This window comes from Silurus meridionalis, chromosome 12 (genome assembly GCF_014805685.1).
Source record: "Silurus meridionalis isolate SWU-2019-XX chromosome 12, ASM1480568v1, whole genome shotgun sequence".
In the NCBI taxonomy this organism is placed as follows: domain Eukaryota; kingdom Metazoa; phylum Chordata; class Actinopteri; order Siluriformes; family Siluridae; genus Silurus; species Silurus meridionalis.
The window spans coordinates 17038623-17058320 of record NC_060895.1 but is presented as its reverse complement, the minus strand read 5'-3'; the positions used below and the strand labels follow the sequence as shown (position 1 = coordinate 17058320).

Below are 19698 nucleotides of genomic sequence, written 5' to 3'. Positions count from 1 at the left end.
TACATGAAACAGCTTAACAGCAAGCAAAAAAAGTTCTTAAAAAAGACAAAATTACTCAAAATAATTTTTTTTTTTTTTTTGATTGAAGACTCATTTGTATTTCAACACGGTTTTATTACAGAAGTGTAGCTATTGCCATTTCCTCCTTAATGTTGAATATATTTTTACATTCAATAAACACTGAATTTTATTTATTAATTTTTTTTTCTTGTAAAAAAAGACAAAAAACATGAATGAGCGTACTGCAGGGCATAGCTGCCATCTGTTATGGAACAACTACATGTATCCAATCACATGAAAAAGCAGCATCGATGTGTTGCAACCTGAATATACATGTTCATATGTTCAGAGATTATGGAGGAGTTGGGAATTGAAACATTTATCTGCAACCTTTGTCTATGAATTCTTAAAACAAAAAACTGCCTACAGGAAATCTAAATGTACATAATAATTACCAGAGATTTGGACTAGAAATGTGTGATATCATGAAACTATATTTTTCTTAAAATATGGATTGGGATGGATTTTGCATACCAAATCATAAAATATAGATATTTTTAATCTAAGAAATGAAAAAAAAAAAAAAAATGACAACAGCACAGGGTAAAACCAGTTTCCAAATCTTATACAATCAGTCATCAGGAATGTTTATTTTATGTAAATGTATATGTATTTTCTCTATGGATGGACCAGATTGTCCAAAAAGAAAGATAACAGACATTTTGTACTTCCTCCATTGTAGTAGTTCATCACTTTTTTCCTAATAACAGATAAGTGCATTTTATGTGATCTTTTCCACACATTGAACTGTGACTCACTGATACGTGTGCTTGTTTCATTTTCACGGTGGAGAGTTTGATAGGCTTTAATTCTGATACAAATACACTGAGTTATTAGCTGCTACTCAGCATGACACCAAGTAGATGGGTAATGAAAATAAATGAGCACTCCACAAATGATTTAAAGATATCCTAGTAAAAGAGGTTGAGATTTATTCACCCACATTCTCCAGACTAGAAACCTGTCTAAATAGATGAACACATAGTTCCAGAAAGAGTCAATTTTTCCAGAGTTTGTCCTGTGTGAATCTGGCATGCTCAACCCACCCCACCCTCCCACTTATTGAAAAAGAAACAACGTCAAAGGAGCGGCTACCGTAACTAGGACAGTAGGTTTTACACGCTGCCCATTTCTCTGTCCATAAAGTGCACTCTTTGTCCCGGGGAACGACAGAGACGACAGAAAGAGGAATCCGGAGAAGTCCTGATCTCACACAAAATTCATAAGAATTCTAATGAGAGAGTTACTATATTGATGTTGTTGTTGTTGGAATTTATATGAATAGAATTGTAAGAAAAACTATGAGCGATAACTCCCCACTCCACCCCAATCATGGAACCGCTCATAACTTTTCATACTAGTTTATGAATTCTTACAAATTTTAAAAGGTGAGACCAATGTGGCAGAAGTCTGTGCTCCATGATCAGTAGACGTAGCCTTCGCTGTAAGGGTGTGGGTTGCAGTAGGTTCCATCTTGAACGTATGCCACGCTTTCGTCGTAGTGCGACAGAGGCACGGTTTCTTCCTCATTTATCTGCCTCTCCATGTCGGTCTTCAGGACGGGCCGCTGATTGTCAGGGAAGGCCATGGAGAACAAGGCCTCGGGGTCGCACACAAACTTATACACATATCTCTCACCTGCCACCTAAAGAGCAGGAAAAAAAAGCAAAGTCCACTGCGATCAGTTTCACTTTTAAGGTGCTGCTTGAACATGGACGTGAACATATTTTACCAACTTTGTAATAGATTTTTTGCTGAAAAGGTAATACATATTACATTAAACCTAATAATTTTTTTCATAATGTATTAGCTTTGTCACATCCTTTACCTTCTGCATGATCCCTTTCTCGTAGTAATAGCGTAACGAGCGGCTGAGTTTGTCGTAGTTCATGGCAGGGCGATTCTTTTGGATCCCCCAGCGTCGTGCCACCTTCGGAATAAAAAATGGCCATAAGCACATAAGAAGAATTCATTAATTCTCAAGCGCAATCGCTCTTTATCACGGAATGGTCTCTAATTATACACGACACTTATTATTTTAGTCTCTGAAACTCCTTCAGGTGGACATGCTGTATGTATCATTTTGAGATGTGCTCATTAGGATGAGTGAAGCATGGCAGATGTTATGGCACCTGTCCGTATGCCCCCCTGCTTCTTTTTCAAATCTTCCTCCCTCTATTCTCCCTGAACCTGCCACAGTCGGCCTTTTTTCATTCACGTCGTCCACCTGCCTGGTCAAACCCTGCAGCCCTGGGTCACCTGATGGCATGAATTGGCCCCCTGTCCCCTACAGCTGCCCAATGGGCCAGTGCCAGCTTCCTACACACACGCATACACAAGCCAGAGCTGGATGCAGCTCACAAATGCAGCACTGTTAGTCTCCTTGAAAAACCTCAGCTAGTCAACATGGCTTTTACTTTCGAAATATTTAGCAGTCAGCTCTCTGCTGCGTGTTTTGTTTGGATGGTCATGAAAGTCTATCTACTTTTAAATCTCTATTACACAAGGCCTGGCCTTTAACGGGTCATCAAAACATGGTCTTGAGCTCAAACTGAACATTTAAAATGGTGGTTTGAAGATGGAGTGAAAACTTGATTTGGCAGATTAAGTTTCGTCTTAAATTTGGATGAAGTAATCAAGTAATTAAGCAATTCAGAGTATATTAGTCCTGTTAAACCGGATTTAAAATCATCTTTATCTAATACTAATCTCATTAAAATGTCATTCAAGTTTAGACATCATTTAATGCACCATTTTAAAGGTTTTTTTTCTGAATAATAATGCATACTGAAAAATTATATATTACTACACAAACAGAACAAAGCTTTTTTTTGTATTTTATTGAAAGAAATAGTTCTTTATCTTTTAATCCTAATAAAGCATTACTTCCCCCAGCATGAATATGTATGTCTATTTAATCTTAGCGTGATTCTGTGAAATAAGAGCAGTCAAATAAATGAGCAATATATTCAACATTCACATTATGTAATGTAAATATTGTTTATGATGCTAATTGTGGCCAATGATAGTTAGAGATAATATACAATGGGATTTTTAATCCCTTACAATCCTTGCTGGTTTACTATTTAATTATTCAACTGAAAAGCATTTTATAAATTTTTTTATAATCTATAATAATACATGTTTGGAAAACACATTTTAATCCTTGAAATTATATATACATCATATCGGATATACTTTACTTATATTAAAATGATGTAATTTATATTATGAGTTTATGGTAAACATAATTAAACCTGTTTCTAAACTTTATCTTTAATCTTGAAATGGTGATGGCCAATAAGATTTGCTGCCAGCAGAGCAAGATTAAAAAACATGTCAAGGAAATTGTCATAATAATCATAATAATTCTTAATAGAACCCAGAAGCACATTTAAACTTCATATGACATCTTTGGAACCAGTACCTCCTCAGGTTCAATGAGTTTGAACTCCATTCCTCGGCCCGTCCACGCAATGAAGTGGGAGTTGGAGGGGTCATCAAGCAGGGCTACTAGGAACTGCCAGAGCTGCAGTGAACCGCGCCTCTGATAGGTGGGACCCTCACGGTAAAGCCCTGCCTCCTGTTTGATGTCCCCTGCAGTCATGAAACAGCTGATCACATCAATTTCTCCACAGTGTGTTTTACCTGAGGAGTACAAAAACTCTCACAGGTCACAATACACAATGGCACTTTTTGAAAGTGGACAGCAAAAAAGCTTTGATGCGTTTTAACAAGAAAACTGGAGTTTAGTCACAGATAAGAGATTTATCTTTAATATTACAGAAAATAATCTTTTACTTAGAAGAGCCCTAATAATAGATAATGACAGGCATTACATGTAAATAATAATAAATATACTGCATGGTATTCATTTTTTCCATAACACATTATTCAACTCCAATTGCATCAGTTGTGACATCATATTTGCTGTTATGTATCAAAAAAGTACCATATTGCAATATTTATCACAACATTTCATGCAAACAGGTAAATGCAAATAATAAATGTTTATTTTATGATTATTTTTGTTAGAAAATATTAAATCAAGTATACATTATTGCTTTTGATTTATTATTGATAAAACGAATGATTTAATTGTTAAAAAGTAAGCATTTATCATTTGGTACTGAAATTCACTTTAATAATTTATTAAAATTAACTAATAAAATAAATAATAAACATACAAATAAATAAATAAACAAGCCCATCCTGTAATGGTTATTCTTTTAATAGGAGGACATTTTCATAATTTTTTTTTTTAAAGATAATTATATCATTCACTGGTGAATTTTTACATTACCTTAACATTTGGCATGAAAATAATTTAAATTCACTTCTTAAAACTTATGTCAGTGCCTGTGCAAAGCTGAATCCTAGCAGCTGTAATTGTTTTGGACACTGATTTTTAATTAAATTAGTTTTAAATTATATTATTCAAACTATCTATTCACTGATGAAGGCAATGCACATTTTGTTAGAACCCACACACAAGCACCCTGATGTCACTGTTCCACTAGTTTACATGGGTGTGTTTAATCACAGACCATTAAGTTACTAATTTCCAAGCAAAAGGAAACTAAAGAAATAATAATTTTAATATCAGGTGTTGGGCATGAAGAGATCACAGAATTTGCATTAGATATGTATGTGTTTGAAGTATATTTAGATAAAATATATGCTATTATAACACAGGAAACAAAGACAAATCAAATGGTGTATGAAAGACAGATTTGAGTTACATATAAGAATTTTCTCAAATGGCAAAAATTCATTATGCAATCCTTCATTAAACTAGGCAGTGATATCTACAGTGATGATTACACTTTAAAATAAAACTAACCTTCAGCCTTTTCTGGTACTACACACGTGTCATCGTAGAAATGCCTGGTGCCTTTATCAAACATGCAACCTGTAGCAAGAAGACGTTATTATGTACAGAATTCACAAAAACACAGCTGAAACACAAAGGGGCCTACTTTCCTTTTAGATTTAATGAATGATAATGTAAAGCTTTGAACAATACCTTCAGCTCTGTTTGAATGAGCTAAATAACTCTCTTGTCTCAGGTAAACAGAGTGGCAGCTAGGCACTTCTGCAAAACATACAGAAGAAAAAATAAGACAAATCGATTTAGAATACATTTCCTGCACTATAAATAGACGCACAGCATATGCACATAAAAAGTGATCACAAAACCTGCAAGCATTTTTGGCACTATATATTTGTTTTGTTGTCTTGAACTGTAATTTAATCAAAGCAAAGGTGCAGTTTCTAAGTGAATGCTCAATAAAACAGCTAACCCTGTTCATTTGAGACTATAAAGATCTTTCAAGGCCTCATTCAAGTAATGGCCCTGTCGAGGAAATTACTGTTAATTAAATTAGCCACTGCCCTCCCATCCTTTCGACAGCACACAACAAACATGCTTTTTTATGGGAATAAATTATTTTAACTGACAAGACACGAAATAGGCGTTTTCACCATCAAAGTAAAAAAAAGTAATAAGGTTATTATATAGATTTGTTTTTGTATAAGTGATATAATTTTGAATAATTTATATATTTTGAATATTGAATAATAAATTCCCGAAATAACCACGTTTACTTCCCCAAAATGCAAAGCGACATGTCTGTTTCTCAGGAGAGGGGATTAGGGCATGTGTCCTGATTCCCATAACCATGACAGGAAGCAGCTGAGGGCCAGACACTACATTCCTTCCTGACAGGCTGCTCCAATGTACCTCGAGTTTTTTTCTTTTTTTTTTTTATGAATGAACAGCAAACGCCACTTCATTCATGCCAGAGCTGAGCCAATAGCCTGAGGGCCCCGGGGGAGAGATTATAGGGGCCCTTCTCTCTTCCCTGCTTCAGCCAGGCCCTCAGGAAATGAGACCAGAGCCCCTTTTCTCTACTAATGCACTAATTCTATCAGTCACCCCATCCCTCACACAACCACGATCTGCCTTTAGAGGAAAAAAAAAAAAACAGCATTTACCGGAACAGTCTCAGACTCTTTCCTGTCATACTTGTGGGGAGGTTAATACTCGGCTGAGGGGAGGTTATTAGCAAATTTAGGCTGACTGTTCCCGCTAACCAAATGCTAAACATCTGTGAGCTATGTATAATTAATTCAATTAATTCAAAAACACTCAAGACAAGAAGGATTTTGGTAAACATGTGACCAAAACGAATAGCAAAGATTATAAATTAAATGAAAGTTGAAAGTTATAAAGTTGAAATGAGGATAAAAGTTATAATACATTATTATATCTTATATATAGGGTTTCTCTAATTTGAATCCCAGCACGTCTCCAGACAATGTCTCATTCCGTAGCATCTAACATAAATAAGTGCGTTTTTGTGTTTATGTGAATCACCTGAGTCATAGGTAAAATCTCGTGGCTCTTGCTTTATCATCATAGAAGGGGGGTAAGATTGAGGCAGGGGGGCTCCCACTATGAGCGGATGCTCAAACAGAGGATCCGAGTATTCTTGCTTAAACCCTTGGGACTGAAAGGGAATGCTGGGTTCAGACATTTGCCTGTGGTACAAGGGACGCCCGTCTCGCCCCATTGGAGCCGGTGAAGGGAACGAGTGACACGGCTCTGATAGCTGACGCCGGAACCTAAGGAAAGTCATTTCAACAGCAAAGTCATGATAAAAACTTGACCTTTCATTAAAAAAATTACTTTTCATTCATTTTTCGTGAATGTAACTGTGAATTTAAAGCATATGCTCTGACTTTTCCGAGTGACACTCAAGTGCATCAGCAAAAAAGCCACAACAATAATTCTGAGATCTTTCAGATCAATTTCCAGGGCAGAAAACCATTTAGCTACTAGACAGCTCCCTACTGAATACTATTTCAGTTTTGGCAATAAAATAATGTATTATTCTATTCTTCTAGTTTATTGAAATTAAATAATTAATGATTTTTCTGCTATTTTATGTTTTGCATAGTACCTTTATCCACTGAACATTCTTTAACCCTTACAATCTGCTCATATTCGATACCTTCACAGTATAATTCGGGTCAATTTTAAATTTCCGAATAACAAATACCAAATCTGAAACACAAATCTATTTAGAATATATATGTAGTTTATTTTACATTAATAAATAGGTTGTTAGTCTTTAATTAATGTTTCAGGGTAAAAGTGCATTTTATTTTTAGGTTACACATCACTCTTTTATGGAACAAACATCACTCACACAATTTTATATGTTATTATTTAAAACATTAACTAAAATGGCTGTTTTTATCAAATATTCTCACTAAAATCTGTTTTGTTGTCCTGTCTGGTTAGCATTCAAAGTCCTGTGACTTATACTGTATATTTCACAATCATCTCACCTGCTTTGACTTCAAACGATACTATAGTTAATTTGGGTTTTCTTTTGTTTTGTTTCTTTTTGTTATAATATTAATTATCATATGTATTACAGTCATCTTTGATACATCACAGTTGTTTTTACAGTATAACAAAAGACACGAGTGGCTCCAATCTCTGGAACTGATAATTGTTTTCAAATCTTTAGCAATAAGTGATAACTTGCCTAAGGAATTGTTTTAAGATTTTTTGTCTGCTTTCTGTGGTCTATTTTTATAAAAAAAAACTGTCTAATCTTCAAATCCTGATATTAGAAACTTCTTGATGTAGAAGCTTTACATATATATAGACTAATATGTATAATAGAACAGCTTGTTTTGGCTCAGTATTTGCATAAATACCTGTGGTCAATGTTGTAGGTAGTGTCTGGGAGGGGCTGTGGGCCGTTGAGGTGGGGGTATGTTCTGTCTGGTTTGGGGGTGAGGCCGGCACTGGGAGACACATGGTGCTGATGAGGGGACACTGGTGTGCTGCAAGGTGTATTTGCAGGACTGGAGCCCTTCATTCCTGCTGCATGCTTTTGCTCGTAGGCACTGCAATCATCACCAAGTGAGAGAAGATCAGTTTCGACGATTTGAAGAAAAGAAGCTCTATTAGGATAAACTGATGGAAATATATGTAATTGTGTACATTAGCTGGAGAACTTTGTTTAGCTACCTTGCACACGAAATCTGCAGCTGACATCAACACTTCAACTTTGACTTTTGCAAATGCAATTACGTGCCATTCAGACTCATTTAAACAAAATGCGCACATTTCTACCGTCTCATTCTTCAGCTCTAAAGAGAACGTTGTTCGCAATGAGCTCGCTAGTTTAGCTCAGGTGTCATCAAGCTAGTCGTTTGAGTCCAATTTACACCCTTTACAACATGGAATGTCATGAGTGTGTCATCGAGTCAATGGAAAGATGACTGTAACCAGGCAACCGTGTTTCGTGTGGATGGTTGTCCAAGTAGAGAGAAAATTAGGTACAAGTATTGTGATATAGTAATTGCGCATTTTTTGCCCTTTTGGTTTTAGATGCACCTGCTGTTTTGTTTCACAAAGCACAATTTCTTTTGAATGGAAAATTTGTGATAGGGATTCGGGAGCAGAGCATGGCTGGGACAAATTATGAATATTACACCACTACTTCTTGAAAACATAGCTTCACTCTGGAAACTTGAAGAGCATGTATCTCCGATTTGAACAACATATGACTGTACCCATGCACTGTGGAAACAAATTTGCGACAGGCAACACAATGCAAACGACTATGTTATGCTACGTGCACACACATACACAAACGTGAATCACATTAGGTTTGAACGAGACCATGCAGACTTGGACTGTGAGTTTCTATGGCTGCTGAAGAAATTAATCAGGAAAAAATTAATCACAGTGAGAAAAACCAGCAGGAATAAACAGGGAAAGAAGAATTAGAATATTCAAAGTTGTTTAATATTGCAATTACATAATGTAAGTATAATGGGGTATTTAAAAATTCTGTCTGGCTTTACCACATTAGCAATTATACCATTACTACAATGATATAAAGATAAAATACTTTTTAATAGAATTGTAGAAAGTGTGGGTAGTAATACATATGATGCATACCAGTGTATAATTATGCTTATGGTTTTCATTGTAATTTCATTGTCCATACCTATATTTTTCCCAGAAAAGTTAAAATAGACATCACAGTTGTATATGTGTGCATGCGTGTTTGTAATTAACAATACCTGATATTGTACATGCATTTCTCTCCATAGTGGAGCTTGAAGGGTCTCTCCTGACTACAGGCTGATCCCAGATTAGCGCAGGGGCTGTGGGGCTCACGCTTTATCCTCAACTGCAGCCCATGGAATGCCACTGTGTAGTGAAAAAAAAGAGAATAAAGCAATAAAAATGATTAAAGAAATAAAAGATTTACTGATAAAAAGCTTCAACTACCAATAAGGTGCTGAAATACACTGAAAAAAGGGGTTAGGCAAATGTAGTGAAACAAAAAGTTAACCCAAGATAAAAAATAATACAATTTATTTCACTGTGACTAAGAGACATGACATATCCTGGTGTGGATGTAACCTGGTGAAAACGCAGACTCTTTTTTAGCTGTATGCAGATCTCTCTTTCTCTCTCTTTCTCTCTTGCTCTCTCTCTCTCTCTCTCTCTCTATCTCACACTCTCTCCCCCATCGCCTTCCTACATTATTCCCATTTCTCTTTCCTTAAAGGGCTGTTAAGAGCTGAACGACCGCTGATGAATCTCCTGTCCTGAGAAAAGATCAACACTAAGTCAGTTAGCCTAGCGAAGCAGCTCTTAGTCAGTCTGTACAGCATTGAGAAGTAATGTGGCTCTGCTGCTGCCACTCACCAAGGATGGATTAGGCTTCACCTGGAAAATATTCATTTTCAACAGTTATCAAACCACCTGGACAACTGTCTATCCATTCAGCTTTCCACCTTCCATCTATCCCTCAAATCGTGTAATGGATAAAAAAGGTTGGAGAGCTTATTCAAAAACCTCCTTCAGCAGCTGTTCTCACCATAGTGGAAAATCATGAAGACTAATAACCAACCCCCTGAGAGAATTGACCTTTTACGATCATTGATCGGAGGTTAAAAAGACACAAGATAAAGACCTCTGACAATTTCGAACAGAGTAACACTCGTTAAGCAGTGGCTCCATCGCCGTAATTATGAGGGTGTAATGAGGGTGGAGATGCATTATTATAGCTGATGATGATGGATTCTGACGTGACCAGCCACAAGGATTCAATTTCACTAGCTATTTATATTGTTTTCTTTAGTTTTTTTTTTTTTTTTACTAAGCAAACAAAGTATTGTGTAACAGTCTTAACACAATTAAATATGGATAAAACATTACATTGGAAAATAAACTTGAATTTTATTGTTCATGATCAGTAAAAGCAGCTGTATAACTTACTGCAATATCATTACATCTAAGTATTAATCATTTTATTACTACAGCAAAAGATAAAAAAAAGATACAAAACTACTGTTTTCACTACAATAATATATACAGATTATTTTCTGTGGGCCAAAACAAGAACTACTTAAAGTACAGAAAAATACATCATTATAGATTTTAGTCTGAGGAACAAAAGTATATGAATCAATACAAAATGTATTTGCTCTTCAGCGAAGCTAAACCCTATTTTCTGCTTGGGGACGTCATGCGTGCGACTCTTTCAAGATTGCAGCAATTACAGACACATTGATTTCTCTTAATGGACGACATTATGAAGGATTTGTCTGTGGCATTTGCTGTTATTATTCATTTCCTCAAAACGGGGATGATAGTTTAAAGAACTATAAAGACAGACATATTTTCCATTCACCTTTACACATTTCCCATCGTTGTGAAATAAAGTCACCATGTACTGTATAACATGATGATGACAACTATAATAATAATAATAATAATAATAATAATAATAATAATAATAATAATAATAATAGATATTTTCATAGTCATCATAATTGTTGGTTTCTGGTAAATATATAAAAAAATGATAAATTATTTATTAGTACTGTTTGATCTCCTTGCTTAAGAACAGAATCAATTTATCAGTATGTCTGATGCTTTTCTTTCACTAATGATTAAGGACGGTATTTCTAATAAAATACTGATTAATAAAAAAAAAAAATAAATCTAAAGATATTTTTCATAAAGTACGTATTCATATAAGATTCTATTATAGTTTTTTTAACCTATATTTGTGAACATTCCTGAATGCACTAAATATAAATTTAACTTTTCTTATTAAAGATATTACAGTGTAGGTGTATTTTTTATTTTTTTTTGCAGAAAATGTTGTTTTTGTGTCTTTATCCTTCTAGTTTACTCAGAGATACATTTTGTAGCCTTTAAATAGCACTGTGCTTTGTGTAGCTGTGTGCTGAGGGAAGGTAAGCGAGAGGGGCCGTGCCAGCGTGGACACATATGGGAGGGCTGCATGCTAGGCTGCCTGTTCAGGAGCGCCACAACCGCGCCCTCGCCCTCCCACCATCTGCCCGTCCCTCCTATCCTGCCCTGCTCTTCCCTAGCCTGTATCCACAAATGCCAGCTAACAGCACTGAGCCAGCTCAATGACACTGCACTACAGTGCACAGGGACGCAAAGTGGATGTGTATTTAAAAATACATTTCATCCGGTACACAAACCACCAGCTGATTCAGTATCACTCAAATGGACAGTATCCTTCATTGTGTTGAATGATATTAAGTGAAGCAAGGTTTTGTTCTGAAGTGAGGTCACATGATAAATGCCTGGCTATTATAAAGGCTATTATTGTAATCTCTCTTAACTCCCTTAACTGTTTCATGCGTTACCCCCAAACATACAGCCAAGAAATCCTGATTTATCTCATTATGTGAACATATAAAGCTGACTACAGTATTCTCATAAGCAACTGTATTGTGCGCTGCTTGGTGAACTTCCCTTACAAGACAAAGCCCTCTTTTTTTTCATCCTCAGTGCGGTGGTGTGTTTTGGCTTCTCTTTAAGACATAAGCTGGCCTCATACCCTACTGTGCCATACTCAGTCCATGCCACTTCCGACACTGGCACTGAATCCACTGATCGCCCCGAGCCAAGTCTACTTCCTATGGCCATTTAAAGTAATACCGGATCTACACACATGACACAATCTACACAAACTCAGGCTAACATCTACTTACATGGCAATAAACTGATCAGAAATATTAAAAACCTCATTCACAATGCTTATGCTGTGTTTTTTTAATACGCTAATAGTAAAATATTTATTGAGAATTTTACTGTTAAATGTTACATTATGTAACATTTATAATATATAATATAGTAGAAAGTAATAGTACAAAGGAAGAGTACAAACGCTAAGTGAAAACATTTTACACTTACAGTTTTCAGCCTGAAAGTCAGGAACAAACTGCTCATCATTGTCCGGAACTTGAGCTGAACAGAGAAAAGAAGAAGAATGGAAAAAAAAGAGGAGAAAAGAACCAAATTAGTTTCTTTCCTCCTTGCCTGTGGCTAACTCGAAGAGTTAACACAATCTGTATTTAAAGTCATTTCCCCTATTAAGCTCCAATGATTTAAACAGTAATGAATAAAAAAATGGTAATCCTACGCATGAGGACATTTTATTCATTTATAACAAAGGAGACATATCCTCTAATTATGTCAATAATCTAATTTAGACTTAATTTGCTGGACAGAACAGGGTTCTGCGTGTGAAACACATGCTAAATCTCTGTCAGTCATTTTTTAAGATACAGTCAGTGAGAATTAAATCACGAAAGAAATACAAGTATTTTGGTGCTTAGAATGCTCCAAAATTTAAAATTTCTCATTGATAATATATCTGTCATGGTTTCTCCTCTCTGCAGTGATGTGTTTTTATTTTTCTTCGAGGCAAGACTCAGGGACAGCTATGCACCCAAAAAAACACCCATTGTTCACACCGTCTAATTGGGACACGTCCCCACTGGTGAATGCACCTGTACCTGCCGCGTCGGCTTTCCTCCAAACCAAGCATCTCTACTTCACTGCTGCCTAATGCTAAAATAATGAATCCTTTAGAACAGGCTCCAGTTACGCTTGTTCGTGTTTATGTTCCACGCATTTTACACTTTGAGTGCGTGTCTGTTTCCCACAAGTTCGATCTGGCGTAAAAGCCAGCGAGGCAAAAAGCAGAATGAGACCTCTGAACGCCAGGCTATTAGCACGTTCATTTTGAAGTGACAAATATGGATTTCCATTTTCACACCAACACTAACATGTCAGGGCACACAAATATAAATATACAAATACACTGCACTTTTAATTGGTTTAATGAGGACAATACGTTTTTTTTTGCATTTTCTACCAATTTCCTTTCTAACACCCACTGTATGCAAAGCAGTTGACATGTGACTTATCTTTATGGTCCAAGCCTGTGTGGGTATAAAGGTGTTTAAAAGCTCAAACACCACTTCATATATGCACAGCAACATCGGCGTTAACAAATCGCCACCCGTCTGACAGATCGGCCCAAATTGACAAAGTAAAAACAGCTGATAACGGTTGGGTCTACCGTTTATCAACTACAAATGAAGGAAGAAAGAAATGAGGCACAGAAGATGGAGTATAGGTTAACACAAATGAGAGGGAGATGAAGAGACGGAGAGGGAGGAAAGCTGCAGGACTCAGCAGGGTGAATGAGAGAGCCTGTGAATGAGACAGCTGATCCAGGCAGCACTACTGAGGACGGCCTGGGAGTTGGAGCACTGCCGTCATTCACAGGAAAGGAAGAAAAAAGAAAAGAAAAAAGATGCACACAGTGAAAATGCAGGCCTCTGGTGGATTGATCATTACACACAGATATATAATAGTACATACACACTATTACAACTCCTCTTTACAATTTACACTAAAGTGACACTGGACGAAGTCTTTTTTGATATAGTCTTGTCTTGATAATGATAATGATCAGTTATTTATATTTATCAATACTGTTCCAAAAGATGCTTTTCTGTCTGACCTCGATATAAAAATATCTTTTTAAAAAGGCATCTATATTTCTTAAGAAGACTTGTAGACAGCTGCCTTGGTAAAAGTGACACACGTATGTCAAATGACCACCCAATCACCTCTTTTTTCTCTCTTGCCGGAAATATAGTCTGTCTCTCATATATCTTCCTCTTCTTTCCAATTACCTGAGACGATAAATCTCTGAAATGATTCCAGTAGTTCTTCGTTTTTCGTTCTAATGGACAGGAAGTCGTCTATTAAATCTATCTACAATTTGCCTACAACCTCTGGCCACTATGGCTGACTGATGTAAGACAAAGTGAATTGGGTTTGTCATTATAATATCTAAAGCAGTGGACAGCTCTTTTTTTTTTTTTCTTCTCCTTTTTTAAATCCCCATCTTCCTTCCTGAGACACTAAAATATTTAAATGGTGTCTTATTCTTTTAAAGGCCCTGAGGTGGAATCGCTATAATCACACTGGCACTAAGGAAAAGTAAAGTATCCTCAAATCTGTTCCTAAGCGGGCTACTCGTGCGAAGATTCTTTGGCAGTACCGCGAGGATTTTTAAACGTGTTAAAGAATACATGACGATGGTCTAAGGTTATCAAATATTGAGATTCTTTCACACCTACAGTATGTGTGTGCCTGAAACCTTTAGTTCGTTTGGTGGTAATGATAATGTCTTCATACACATTTTATGACATTGAACATTTGTGACGCATGCAATAAATGTAAAGACTATTACTGCGATTCACTGAGTTAATAAAAAGGTTCATAATAAACATTTATAATTAATTTTTTTCCTGAATGTCATGACTTAATTATTCCATGTCCAATTATATTTCACCATGCCAATATGGCTACAAGTAAAATTATAAAAACAAACTTGAACATTAAGTTAATTGCTAATTTCATGTACAGCAAAGACCCTAAGCAACAAAGACAGATTGTGGAAATATGTCCCTAATGCAAAGCACTGGACTTAGTTTTACAAAACCACTTTGCATAATTCTAATGTGACAGTCTATTTTGTTTATTTAAAAATATGCACATTAAATATGAGCTTGACCTTTTGGGTCAAACTGCTTGAAAAGATATTAAGCCCAAGCTACAATTTTTTGCAAGTTCTTATGCATATTAATTTATTATAAACTTCTCCAAAATATCAAACGCAGTGCTACAATAAAATAGTATAATAGATGACATTGTTCAAAAACCCTAAAATCTGTTAATATTAATAAAAATAAAAATAAAATTAATAAATTACCACATTCTTACAAATAAAGATTTAAAAAATATTTTAAAAATAATAATGTTTAATTAAAATTGTAGTAATTAATTATCTTAACCAGCCAGCTAACTTTTTTTTTGGTCCAGAATAATGTGTTAAACAATTTTATGCTCATAATATTATGGTTTTCACAACAACAACAAAAAAAAACACAATCAGAGAAAGTGTTATATGATTTATATTCGCTGACTAAAAGAATGAGTTTTTAAGTTGCAATCAGTACTTTACTACTACAGTTGCCTAGGCAAAGTTATGCATTTCACAATTTTTTTAAAACATTCTAAAGCTTTTCGAACAAACAAATATTGCCTAAAATATCACAGGACAAAACATACAACCACTAACCTAAAGGCCGGTGCTGCAAGCAAGAAGGAAACAAGACGCTGGCGCTCAAGTCCTGAAGCATCCCGTTACACCATAACAACCATGTCTTTCCATCAGAAAAAAAATCAATCAATTCAAAAATGTAAAAAAAGAACTTGCAGATGCTGCTGCTCAGACTGCAACCCTTCTGAGCATTCTCAAAAGTTGTCCATTTGTCCAGAAAGTGAAAAAATACTTAGCATGCAGCACTGACAGCTGTAGTTCTTTAGAAGGTTTCATATATAGACACTATAAGAGGATGATGGTGAGAGAATGACAGAAGCAGAGAGTGTGTGTGCATGTGTGAGAGAGAGAGAAAGAAAGAGAGAGGGAGAGAGGTGGTGGTGGTGGTGGTGGTGGCTCGGCTGCCTTAGCGTTTGCCAAAAGCGGGGGAGAAGAGAGTGAGTGCGATCGCAAGTTCTCCTGGTAATTTGTGATGACACTCGCAGTAGAAGCTCCTCGGTCTCCCTCTAGACTCCTCTGCCTCTTTAATGTATGCATGACACATGAGGTGCCTTCGCCACACACGCATTAATTGGACTGCATATTAGGCATTGTAACTTGAGGCATATTGCTTTCCCCTCCCCCACCTTATCCCTCTCTCTCTCTTTTTCTCTTTCTCTGTTTTGAACATAAGAGCGCTTGTTGATCATCCAACTATAGATAACTTCAACAAGGCCAAGCTTTTAACACAAAACAGACAAACACACGTACACACTAAACTCACAATGCGTACCTTCTGCCAGCCAGGTCTCCTGAAGTTGGCTGAGATCTTGGAAAAGCTCTGCGACAAAGGACATGCACACAATCAGAAAAAAAAAACAAATAGGAACACAGTACCAATCTTTGCTTGTTTCACACCAGACTTCATAGTTTAACCAACCAGATCAGCACAGAGGATCTGAGTGCTGGAGAATCATGTTGTGGAGCTTCTTCAAAAGCATGTGGTTTGTAATTGAGATTGTTCAGCACAGAGTGCAGGTGGAAACAAGCAAATTGCATTTTGTGAAATGTTAAGAAGCCGTGAAATGAAGATTGCCTCTTTCAGCCACCCAGTACCCCCCCCACACACACCCCACATGTTCTGCGCTTACCCTCACTGTCCAAAGCCAGGTCAGAGTTAATGAATTTCCTTTTCTTGTCTTTTGCCAGTCTGTTACTGCATGCCTTTCCCTGTGGATTTGAGGAACAGACAAACAAATCCGTTTATACCAGATGAGTCAGAGTGCTAGGACTGTAGCTTCATTTGGGTTGCAGTAAAAGTTTATTTTTTGTTTATTTGTATTAAAATGTATTTATTTTAAAGATCACTATTCCCTCATATGTAAAAAAAAAAAAAAAAAAATATGTGATCATATGAATAGCTTTAGTGTGAATCTGTGATACAGACCAGCCAACATGCAAACTTGCAGCCTACAGTACTTACATGTGCATTAATGAAAGGTACGCGCTGGTCGTAAAGTGTGTCCATGCTGCAGCAGATTTGGACGCTGACTCTGGGAGATGTTTATCTGTAGCTGTGCGTTCAGTGCGCCGTCCGATCAGCGCCTGAACTGCTCTGAGAGGATGGCTTGGAGCTGCTTTAGTGAAGAGGGAGGGAAGAAGAGAAAAAGCATGAATGAAGTGCTCGAACCCGCAGAGAAGGTCCGCTTTTCAGATGCTCCATTCACTAAGACGCACAGAAGCGTGTAATCTGTCGTTCAGCTATCCAAAGACGAAGCGTCTCTCCGCGCCAGCGCCTTTAAAAATAAATAAATATCTAATCTCTCTAATCCGATTCGTTTTATACAACAGGTACACGCAGCAGGTAGGATAAAGTAGTACTTTAAGTAATCAAGGTATCAGTTTTTGAATGAACTGGAAGCACCGACTGAAAGCAGTAACGTTTACGTTCCTGATGCGCGCAGATGTGCTCATGGTCGTCGCTGGAGCTTTTACGCGTCGCTATTATACTTTCCAAACTGGCCGATAAAAGCGGAAACGTCGCACTTACCTCTATAAATGATCTATCGGTAATCTATCCACGAGTTGAATCAGGGAAAACGCGCGTTATCTCCCACGTTCTCCTTCGCACAGATTTCGCCGACCAGGTCCGCGAGTTCTCGGCCTCCAGTCAAAGCCGCGCCGCTGCTGCGCCTTCTCATTGGCTCCAAGCCCCGCGCCGCCAAACCCCGGAGCGCCCCTTCTGCCCTCCACAGTCCTCTTTACACTCCCTTTAACACGATTTACAGCCAATTTACATACTGTACAACACAGTTTTAAATATATATATATATATATATATATATATATATATATATATATATATATATATATATATATATATATATATATAATTTAGGCACAAATGTATTATTATTTAGATTATATTTGTATTATTGGGACACTGTACATCTGTAAACTCAGAAAACAGTAAATGTAATCAAAACTGTACTTTTCCCTCATCCCTGGGGTGGCACCCTTAATGATGAAACACTGTTCCTTTAAAATGTAGGCCAGTCTTTAAGATGTGAATGTAGCTTAACGCTAATATATTTAATGTACATCAATAATACAGTAGGTTTAAAGCTGCACTACATGCACCTTTCTGACGAAATGATACCCTTGATGGTACAGTACTGACCAGGGAAGTCATGTTACCTATTTCCCCTTGTGTGTGTCTTGTCTTTGATTTTGTCTTGGGAAAACCATACACTTACATCCAATGTCTAAAAACAAAACAATGCACACACATCTACATGGAAAAAGTAACCAACTGATAAGTTTCAATTCATTGAAAAAGAGTTTATAACTATTCCCTTAGTGCTCGTCTCGTTTGTTTGAGGTGTACATACTATCGAACTGCTGAAAGTAGCAAAATCCTGCAAAGAGCAAAACCTATCAATTCTCCAATGTCAGCTTAGACACTATGCCTTAGGTATGTGGACTTTTAAAGAAAAGTATTTTTAAAAATGTAGATTTCTTTTCACCCTTTACAGTAACTGATCAGACAATACACTGCATATTTCATGTCTACAGTTCTTAACTTTGCAATGTTGCTACAAGGGTAATAATGTTAAAAAATGAAAGTGTACAATTTGATGTTAAGCATCATGAAGACAGCATGTCTAAATAATCACACAAACCAACTATTTGCCACCAAAATGACAATGTAATGTAAAAATCTTTTAAACTTGTATATAAGATTGATTGAATGCTAAACTATGTGCTGAGAAAAATAGGTTCTTTAATTTTAACAGTATGTGATAGTGAGATACCACACAATATATGGTGTGTGGTTATTAGAACCTGGTTAGTTTGTTCGGGTGTACTTGGATCTACACTATTTACAGAGTTGGTAAATGTTGTTGTAAAGTATATTAACTCTTAATACGTACTATTTATAATCCATCGAGAGGCATTTTTGTAGCTGAAGCACTTTCACATTATGAGATTTGAGAACTAGCAGACTGTGAGGATTCTATTTCAAGGACATGATGGAAATACAGAGTGAAACTTGAGGTTATTCAAGATACCCATAGAGTTTTAAAATGTACAGGTCAGTTCGGGATGTAGAATTTATATAAGGCTGAAAAGTCAAATGAAAGTTCTATTTAATATGAAATCCAAAGTTGAGTTGAGTGGTGGTGTTCATAAAGTTTCAAGCTGACATTGGTTGGGTTAAATGCACTAACGGTTCTTGTATTAAAATTTGAAAAGGTTAAATTCGTAAAATTAACAATGTTGCAAGAGTAGTGAAGCATGACATTAACCAATTGTGTCCATTTTTAAACTATCATTGACATCTAGTCAAGTTTATTTCTATAGCGCATTTCACAACAGACATTGTCTCAAAACAGTTGAGGTACAGAATAACATCTGAGGTAAAGAATAAAAAATCTTGTGAAATTGTAAGGACACATTATAATTTGTAACAAAGTGATAAATTGTGATGAACCATTAATAAAAAATAAAAATAAAAATTATGCCCAAACTGCAGAAAATATGTTCAATTATTGAAAATACTTCAGCTGCATCTCATTCATTCATTGAGTCATTAATCTTTAGTATTCGGTTTATATTTTGTTTTAAGGTGTATCCAGGGGTAATC

The 19698-nt window shown here is 36.2% G+C and overlaps 1 protein-coding gene across 5 annotated transcripts; it reads right to left on the bottom strand.

Annotated features, from left to right (window-relative positions):
• Positions 1 to 959: 959 nt before the first annotated feature.
• etv1 (ETS variant transcription factor 1) lies at positions 960 to 17821 on the bottom strand. Of its 5 annotated transcripts, none has more exons than XM_046863421.1 (13): positions 17602 to 17821; positions 17035 to 17188; positions 16703 to 16781; positions 16345 to 16392; positions 12341 to 12394; positions 9175 to 9304; positions 7795 to 7986; positions 6440 to 6687; positions 5087 to 5155; positions 4904 to 4972; positions 3488 to 3708; positions 1889 to 1990; positions 960 to 1705 (listed from the first exon to the last, which is right to left on the bottom strand). In XM_046863421.1, the coding sequence occupies exons 2-13, from the start codon at positions 17077 to 17079 to the stop codon at positions 1484 to 1486; spliced, it is 1479 nt and encodes a 492-aa protein (XP_046719377.1). In that variant the 5' UTR covers positions 17080 to 17188; positions 17602 to 17821; the 3' UTR covers positions 960 to 1483. The 5 variants fall into 5 exon arrangements, with proteins under 5 accessions (XP_046719377.1, XP_046719379.1, XP_046719378.1 ...); XM_046863423.1 differs by having other exon boundaries at positions 3488 to 3657; XM_046863422.1 differs by having other exon boundaries at positions 17035 to 17185.
• Positions 17822 to 19698: the final 1877 nt, after the last annotated feature.